A 9707-nucleotide genomic window follows, 5' to 3' on the forward strand; every position below is an offset into this window, starting at 1 on the left:
ATAATGTCATATCAAAGTTATGCATGTTCAATAGATCTTTAATGTAACAGTTTTCTGTTGATATTATGTCCAGTTATGAAGGGTGGTAAGATCATGCAGTGTAAGTAGTTAGTTTACTGTTTTAAATGGGAAAATTATAGCATGAAATTTTTTGTTTATAATGTTTGGTATACTTGAATGTGAAGTAGTGTGACTTGACTTATTAGAACTTCAGATCTTCTATAGTAAAAGTAAATCACTTAATTATGCTTTGTTGCTTGCAGAATATGGAAGTTCCAGCAGTTAGCAGACAACACGCTACTCTCCTGTTTAATACTGCCTTAGAGCAGGGAAAGTGGGATCTCTGTCGTCATATGATTAGATTTCTTAAAGCCATTGGCTCTGGAGAAACAGAAACACCCCCAGCTACACCAACAACTCAGGTTTGTGATGAGAAAAGTAAATACTATGCATCAAGCCTTGTATGATTAATCTTCATATTATATATCATGTTTGGTCCTTTCAGTGTATGTTTTGGTTTTCTTGCTTTTAGGAACCTAGTTCAAGTAGTGGTTTTGAATTCTTCAGGCATCGCAGCATTAGTTTATCCCAATCAGCGGAGAATCTCCATAGCAAATTTAACCTGACAAAAACACTGAGTATGCCCTCTGGCCCATCTGGAAAAAGGTAATGTCTTCTCATTGCCCACTTTATTAGTTAGAGGACTAACTTCTTACTAATTTAAGTTATAGAAAAAATTTATTTGATGGATATATCCTAATCTCCTTCCACGTTTTTTGCATTTATAATTTCACAACTTTTTTACTGTTCGTGTCTCCTAACATTCTTGGGAAAATATATTCTCACACATGTAAATACATGTATTTATGTTTATATGTATGCACAGGTATGCTTACATAGATACTGCTGACCCAAAGACTCTGAAACCACTGGATGTGGTACATATTGCATGTGTAGTAATTTAAGTAGCTAGTGAGATCACGTGCCTCATATTTAAAGGACCTGTTTTTCTGAAAAATACATTTTGAACTGCTCACAGTTCACAGCATCACAGTGTACTGCTCTGCTACCATGCACATCTTGATCTGGCACTGTGTTTCCGAGCTACAAATAGAACCTTTTAAGCCTTGGGGTGAACCCCTCTAAAGCTGCTGTATACCGACTTGATATTGATAGGTATTACAGTTCAGAAGTAGAATTGAATTGAAATTATTGTCTTTGCTTTGGCATTTTTCCCCATCCTGATTTCTAAAACCATCCTAGTATAAATTCTGAATTTAGGAATTTTTAATAGAGAGTACTGTCTTAAAGGTTTGGATAGGAAGGGCTGTGGGCCAATACTTGACTATTTCTCTAAACTTTGCAATGTCATCTGCCTTTTATCTCCTACTTTACTTTTTTCTGCATTGCTAATAGTTTAATGTTCTATAAAAACTGCTGCTGTTGTAACTTAAATCCTTTATTTCACCTACCTGTTGAGGCAGTGGGACCTTTTAGAGAATATAAACAGCAAGGAACTAGGGAAACTGCTTCTGCTGTATTATAGAAAGCTCCCCTTCTACTACTCTAGTGACTTGATGTTCTGCAGTTGTGGCCTTTGTGACTCAGCTTTATCAGTGTTCACTAGGCTGTTCTGTGCTGTGTGTGTAGGTGGAGTAAAGACAGTGACTGTGCTGAGAACATGTACATTGACATGATGCTCTGGCGGCATGCTCGGCGTCTGCTGGAGGAAATCAAGCTGAAAGACCTTGGCTGCTTTGCTGCACAGTTGGGCTTTGAGCTGATCGGCTGGTTGTGCAAGGAGCGAGCCAGAGCTGCCCGTGTGGAGGATTTTGTGTGTGCTTTGAAAAAGCTACACAAGGATTTCCTCTGGCCATTTCCAGTTATACCAGCTTCATCCATTAATTCACCTTTCAAGAATGGAAAGTACAAGACAGGTACAGTAGCATCTGAGTTTGATAGATTTCAAACTCAGATTTCCCTCCTGCAATGCTGCATCTGTGAATCTCAGTCTGTTCTGCCCCTGTTCAGCCAAGATAAGAACAGGCTGAGGCTTGCCACCTGCACAGCTTTCTCACACAGAGTGTATTTTTTGAAGAGATTCTGTTTAACATAGATGTTACCTCTCATGTGATTACCATTTCTGTTGAAATCTCCTGCTTTCTCAGGTGTACTGAATTGGACATCACTGTAGATATTGAACTCAACATGGAAATTACTTCAGTGTAAATTCTGCTGCAGAAAATTACTAAAATCAATATTCTTTTGTAGTCTCTTGATGGGCTTTTGATTAACTTCTTAAAAAATAAATAGTAATGTTCCTAATATTTGAAAGTTAGATGGTAAGAACTTTGAAGACTTCTAAGCCTCCTTTATGTTACTGATCTCTCAGTTCACTACCTTACCTCCTTACAGCAAAGGTGACATCTGCTACCGTATCTCCACATGGCAAGGCTGACATTGCTGCCAGATCTTCCTCTTTTTAGTAACAGCATCATTATTTACTTCTGTTGATGCTAACACTTTATTACATCATGCTTCTTTTATGCCAATGCTCTCATAAAAAGCTGGTCAGAAATTCCTGAAATGCCTAAACTTGCTGCATTCCCTTGAATTTCATTGGTCCCCTGAATTTTGACTTAGATGCAAGTTTTAGCTTCCTGAAATGCCTGGAGAGAACTGTCTAAATTTCCTTCTGGATACTTGCATGATTTTTCTATGGTGTGTTTTGATTTTTCTAGCTGTGGGGGAACAACTACTAAAATCTCAGTCTACAGACACCTTTGTAAACATGGAAATGGACACAGGGATTTCAAACACACCTCGCAGTCGTAGCTGGCTTGGTACTATCAGCTCTTCTCAGAGAGAAATTGATACTGTTTCATCCCATGGACCACACATGCAAGATGCATTCCTTTCTCCTTTGCTAAGTAAAGGTTAGTCACTCTTCCTTCTGTCTGCTCATTGGGACAATGTGAAGTGTATGCTTATATTTTGATATTTGCATGTCACTGTTGTATTGTCCCTTCTCAACTACTGATAAGAAAAATTCAGGAAAAAAAGAGAAGGGACTTACTGAAAAGTGAACTGAATGTTTTACAACAGAAAGGTAATGCCCATGTTGTACATCTCTAAGTACATGAAGTTGAATGTGGAATAGATATTTGCTGAAGTTTCTGTCTGTGGTGATAACTTGAAGTTCAGTATTTTTTCAGTCTGGATAGCAAGAGTGTCCTACGTTGTGGTTTTTTGTTTCCTTATCTCTTGCATAAATCAGCCTCTTGCAGGTGTTGGAACAGCTCTAATTGCATGAACTTTGTGCTTTTGGGTTTCCTAAGAATGATATTAGATATATTACTTATTGAGGAAGTTGAGGAAATTAGAGATCCATATACTTGTATTTTTTCCTAAGGCTTTATGTAAATTGCTTATTAAAAGGTGCAATGTATGATGAGCTTACTAAAATAGAAAGTGTACTTTGTATATACTTTTTTTGAACACAGAAGGATATGGGAAAAATTTGTTAGACCATTTTAGTCTTTTTAAAATTTTGTATACTTCCTCTTGTCCTTGAGCATAGAGCATTTTCAACAGTATCTAAATCATGTGATTTCCACTCCATTAGGGCAAAGGTCTAAGTACATAGTGTGAGCTACAGTTTTTTTCCTTAATTTTTACAACTGTAGAGCCTTCTGTGAGATTCAGGGCATTTGGAGATGTTTTCTGTCTGCTTGGGCATGGTCTCATTTTATTTTCACTCCTATTTCTCTTGTGTTTTAAATCTGGAGACTGCAAGAAAATAGTTACCTTTTTTCATTGCATTGACTTTACTGCTGTCTGCCACTACTGGTCTTTATATAAACAGGTATATGTAGGGTTTTTTTCTGAGCTGGATGAAGACCTTTGAGTTGAATGTACTTTGCTACACATTTTGAAGCAGTTTATTTCTAAAGAAACTAAATTAATAGCCTTCAAAACATTGCAAGCTTAGTTCTAATAAAAATTTCATAAATTACTAATCCAGCACTGGTATTTATGGGCAAGAAGATAATCAAATAACCTTTTGACTTCCTGAACTTTTTCCAAGAAAGGATGCATATGCTTTAATATGGAAATAGTTCTCAAGAGTAGGTGCCTTCATGACTCACCACTGTAATGTTTTTAGCTTTGTTACTGTTCCTCTGAAAATTCTGTTACTGTATCTGCTCTTCATGTTTTTACTGGAAATACTTATTTTTGTATTTTGTGCTGGTAAATATTTACATTACAAAACACTTGAAATCTTCATGGTTTTGTGTGAAGAAAATAATTTGATATTGAAACTTCATTTTAACAAAATTTAAAGTTAAATAAGCAGAATTTTAGACAGACTGTAACCCTTCCTGGACTTAATTCTAGGACTACAATATGCAAGATGCTGTATTGGTGCTTTTATGATGATTGCCTGCAGATACCTAGGATGCCTTACTGATAATAATTCTCCTGAATTATTTTTACTGGATAGAAAAACTATTGCATTCCTGCAACATTAGTTCTACCATCCAGTGTGACAAGAAGAATGCTGAAGCGGGATGGACAATATCCCTGAAGTAACTGTGATGCACCGTAAAGCATTACTGTTTGTCAGTTTTTATAGGAAGTAGTTCAGAAATTCTGAATCTTACTAAAGTAAGTAGTTTCTTTTTTCCCTTATGTTTCTGAGTGTTTTTGATAGGTGATGAATGCAGCATTGGTTCAGCAACGGACCTGACTGAAACAAGTTCCATGGTGGATGGAGACTGGACCATGGTGGATGAAAACTTCTCCAGTCTAAGTTTAACTCAGTCAGAGCTTGAGCAGCTCTCTCTAGAGCTGGCAAGTAAAGGGCCACACAAGTCACAGGTGCAGCTCCGGTAAGTAATGACACCTTTGAGACTGAGAATTGCTGGCTTGCAGCATTTGGAGAAAGAAACAATCTACACAATCACACTGCAATTTTTGTCTTGGGAGTAGAAAAATAAACAGCTATTCTCTCCGTATAGGTATTTGCTACATATCTTCATGGAAGCAGGATGTCTGGATTGGTGTGTTGTCATAGGCCTTATTCTCAGAGAATCTTCAGTTATCAACCAGGTTTTCAGTATCATGCAGTCCTCTGATATTGATGGAGAAATCTGTCAGAATATTAAGACTGGCCTAGATGCTGTTGACAAGTGGGCTTCTACAGATTGGTAAGTGTTACTTTCTATTTTCATTTTCATTTGAGCTGTAGATATTTTGTTACCTAAAAAGTAACAAAAGTTATTACCTTAGCCTTATCTGAAACTTCACTTCAGAGAGTTGTAATGAAACTGGGAAAAAAATACCCAAAACACAAACCAAACCAAACCCAGAGGAACCAGCTTTCCAACTTTTATTGTTTGATCAGGGTTGCCTTTTTCTCTTTATTTATAAACATTTGTGCTTTTCAGGCACATGACAGAAGTACTAATTTTAATTCATTTGTGGTGTTTCATCCCATTCTCCTCCTAGCCCTGGGTACAAGCCATTTCTAAGTATCATCAAACCACAGATCCAGAAACTAAATGAAATAGTAGAAGAGCAAGTACAACCAGAAGCATTTCAGCCAGTGAATCCATCTAAGGTTCCTGAACAAGCGAACCCAAGAGCTGAGGAAAGCAGGACTTCATCTAGCCATGGCGCTAATCCTCAGAGTGATGCTGGAAGCAGCAATGCAAGCAGACATGAAGAGGACAAGGCTAAGACAGAGGATGAGGATTCATTCCAAGAAGGCAGTTATGACTGTGTTGTGTCTTAATGGAAGGTGAACAACTTCCATTTGTTCAGGTGTGAAAGGAAGCAAACCAGCTCTTAGATCTGCTTCTGTGTTTTGGATTTGAACTCTTTTTTAAATTTTGTTTGTTTGGTTTAGTTTTTTAATATTTCAATCTTTGAAATTTTTAGTGGGGATAACTAAACACCAGTTTCATCAGATAATTTCAGAAGGAGGCATGACTCTTTTTTGATGCAATGGCCAGACTGCAGCTTTACATTTTGATACTTTAAATAGCGTTGGAGAGTGAACACACATGGAGACAGGTTCAGGCAATGTTCATCAGTACCTTTACGTCACCAACATGTTCCGAATGAACTACTTACATCTTGCTTGAGTTTAAAAGGCGAAGAGGGGATTAAATATAAAAACTGTTTTCTTTGCAGCTTGCCTGCCTAATAAATGTCTGATCAATGCAGTTCAGATTGGTTTGATACCGGTATTTTGTATTAAAGGACTGTAAAATATATTGTATGTTTTTGTGAATAATCTTGTACAAATACTCAAGACTGTACCATGTTTGGAGGTACCTATGTGTGTTTGCATGTTTCTAGATGACTAGTAAAGTTAAAGCAGAGTTGCACTTCTTTATGGATTAGGCGTAATTTACTGACCTAACACTGACACAAGGTGGCTTACCTGTTTTTTTACTGCCACTTAACAGATCTTGTAGTTGGGTTAAGGGATTGCTGAAGGTTATTTATTTAATTGTAAATTCTTTTCTGATAAATGGATTTTTAAAATGTAAATAATCATCATATACTCTTGCTATGGAAAACTAGTTTAACAGCTCATACTTAAACATTTTTCAAACATTTTATAATATGCATACTTATAACTAAGACATATTTAACTTTCATACAATGTTATGAAAACCTGGCTGCAGAAGTCTGTTGCTTTGAGGTACTTATTTTTTCTAGCTGCTGTCCCTATGTAATAACTACCTGTAACAGTATTAATTTAGATATTAGCTTGTTTGTACTGTGCAATCTGAACAAAAATGCAACATTACTCATTTTATACACGATAAACTAGTTTATTTTTTATAACATCATTTGATTACTGACATGGACCAAACTAGTCATCGTAGGTAGTTACAGCATCTGTTGCTTTTCTAGCGTAGTTACTAAATGCACATCCATTTAAACCCTGAAATTAAGACTATTCACAATTAAGTTTTAAATGAATTGTGGTTTCATCATCTTTATTTCCTTTGTAGATAAGATCAAGTGCTTTAAAATGTACAGATATTAAACTGTTGCTTTAGAATGGCTTTTCTAAGCCAATACAACCAGTAAAAGTGCAATAATTGCGAGTATTACGTGGAAAGCTGGAGCTATTAATGAATGCAACTTGAACTTCATTTTAAGAGTTAAACTTGAGACTGAAGTTAGATGAAAGAAACTCAGTCTGAGTTCCAGCATTAAGCTTATTCTGCATTGTAGCTACTGGTTACAGATAATGTCTATCATACCTACAAGCCTGTTGTGACCTGATGTCAAAATTCATTATTGTTTTAAGGGGATAATACTTAAAGCTTTTTTTATGATAAAGAAACCTGCTTAATCTATGTTAAAAGAAATAAAAACTGTGCTTCAAGTTAATATTTTTCTGTGGTTCTGTGGTAATGATGTAGCCAAGCCCATCCTGGTCAGCGTTCTGCTGTTCAGGTTTTGGATCTGTGCAAGTAAAACATTAACTGATATATTAACATTCTTAATATTCATATCTTACTACTGTGCTACTGTTGTTTAGCAGGTAAATCTTTTTAGTTGTGAAATTTTAGAAGTTTGTACTTCTTTAGTAGTAATTATCTCTATGCAAATCTTACATGCTAATTTTGTATTTTGATTTCACTGCTGTTACACTTGTAATTAAAAGACAAATGTATTCAACTTTACTTGAAGTTACTCCTGTGAAAAAGAACTATTTCTGACTGCAAGCCATTCAGGTAGGCCATCTTAGAGAGACAAAGCTCTCAGAGAAACCACCTGATGAATTGTTTTTTATACTCCTGCAGCTTGTTTTTTACAGGATGAAGGAACCAAGCCTTTGCCTTATTAGTGCATCTTTGAAGTTACATCCACCTGCTGCTGGGAAAAGAGATGTAGTGGGTTTAGGGGCAAGGGTGTGGTGGCAAGGGAGGGCTGTGTCAGACAGAGCCAGTTCCAACAAACATAAGCTGGTGCCTCCTCTCTATAATGTATTTAACAAGGAGTAAAAAATGCTGTGGAATATGTGTGAGGAAGTGTCCTGCAGGCAGCCAGGCCCATAATGGAGGAGCAGGCGGAGATAGTCCAGGCACTGGAACAGAGATTCCCTGCAGCCTGTGGCTCAATGCAAGTAAATACACACGTTAAATTATATACTAACAGTCTTGCTAATTAGCCTCTTACTGGTGTGGTACTGCTCAGCAGCTCAATCCTTTAAATGATGAGGAAGAGGCTCTACACCTGCAGCCCACTGTGGAACACGCTGGAGCAGATACCTACAGTGGCAGCCTTGGAGCACCCACACTAAGCAGGTGGATGGATGAGCCCTGAAGGAAGCTGCAGCCCAAAGAGCCCACACAAGAGCACATTTCTGGCAGCAACTGTGGCCCACAGGGATCCATGCTGGAACAGTCTCTTCCTGAAGGACCACCCCAGCAAGAGGAGAATCCAGTCTGAAGCAGTTTATGAGAGATGGTATCCCATGGAGTGGACCCCATGCTGGAGCAGGGCAATAGTCAGGAAAGGAACAAAGCAGAGAGGAAATTTTTCAGACTGACCATGACCTGACTCTTAACTGAGTTAACCCAATTCTTCTACACCACTGTGAGAGAGAAGGCAGAAGAATGAATCTGGGAAGGAAGGGGAGGTTGGGGGAAAGTGTTTGGTTATTATATTTTAATTTTAATTGGTAATAAAATAATTTTCCCAAGACCAGTTTGTTTCATCTGTTGTGGGTACCAGTGAGTAATGTCCCTGCCCCAACCCATGAATTTTCTCATCCCATTTTCTCCTGGTCTGCTGAGGGGAGAGTCAGCTGTTTGATAGGTACCCATCAGCTACCCAGGGTTAACCCTCCACAAAAGGTCTAGTCATCCACAAATGTGCAATATTTAACTAAAGATAGGAAAAATGGGCCACTTAAACAGTTGAGGATAAACATCTTCTTATGAAATTCGAACATGTTGACACTCTTTTCACTTTGTGTATTCAGCTCACATAAAACTGGCTGATGTAAGATCTCCTTCACAATGATTTGCACATCATCAAGTTTTCTTGATCTGTTTCTCATCCTGTGCAAAACTCCCAGAAAAACAGGAATACTCTGTATTCTTTGCTGTTAGATCCTTTCAAACCAGGTATGCCTACAAAACTGCTTGAATCAAATTGCATTTCTGAAGGTAATTTTTCACATCATTTTTGTCAACCCAAGTAAGCTAACCTTTCCTCAGCATGTTTTAGGTCAAAGAAACCATTTCAAATGGTTTTTAAGCTGCAGTGTCTCTAAGCTACAGGTCTGAGACCCACTGTTAAGTAAGCAGAAATACCTGAATTCATAATTTAGCCAGAAGCTGTACAAAGGAGGTCCTTTTCATAATAAACTGAGGGGAGAAGTTGTGTGTGGCTATAATGATATTATAAAAGATGATGGATAACTTGCTGAGGGTGGTAAGCTGGGTTCAGCTGGATGGATTTCCCACAGGTAAGAGGGAACATAAAGGCAACCGACACAATCTACTGTTTCAGCTTCGTCTCCTGTCCTAGAGCTGAACACTGCTGAAGTACTCTAGCAGGCAGGGACAGGAATGGCAGCACAGGGTGAGTGGTGTAAGTCATCCCAGCGTTTAAGCAGAGAAAAGAGAGATACAAACTTGTTGAGTGTTCTGTTTATCATGTGGCCCCTG

General features: G+C 37.7%; 1 protein-coding gene across 6 annotated transcripts in view; it reads left to right on the plus strand.

Annotated features, from left to right (window-relative positions):
• RIC1 (RIC1 homolog, RAB6A GEF complex partner 1) overlaps window positions 1–7416 on the plus strand; it is a 45661-nt gene extending 38245 nt beyond the window's left edge. For 4 of the 6 annotated variants that reach the window (XM_063181253.1, XM_063181254.1, XM_063181256.1 and 1 more), the window contains 7 exons: window positions 264–422; window positions 533–666; window positions 1651–1937; window positions 2742–2936; window positions 4703–4892; window positions 5022–5210; window positions 5512–7416. In XM_063181253.1, coding sequence (XP_063037323.1) covers window positions 264–422; window positions 533–666; window positions 1651–1937; window positions 2742–2936; window positions 4703–4892; window positions 5022–5210; window positions 5512–5797 — 1440 coding nt within the window. In that variant the 3' untranslated portion in view covers window positions 5798–7416. Of the gene's footprint in view, window positions 1–263; window positions 423–532; window positions 667–1650; window positions 1938–2741; window positions 2937–4676; window positions 4893–5021; window positions 5211–5511 lie in introns of those variants that run through there. The other 2 variants (XM_063181255.1, XM_063181258.1) reach the window with 2 other exon arrangements.
• Window positions 7417–9707: the final 2291 nt, after the last annotated feature.

The sequence above is a fragment of the Melospiza melodia genome, chromosome Z (genome assembly GCF_035770615.1).
Source record: "Melospiza melodia melodia isolate bMelMel2 chromosome Z, bMelMel2.pri, whole genome shotgun sequence".
In the NCBI taxonomy this organism is placed as follows: domain Eukaryota; kingdom Metazoa; phylum Chordata; class Aves; order Passeriformes; family Passerellidae; genus Melospiza; species Melospiza melodia.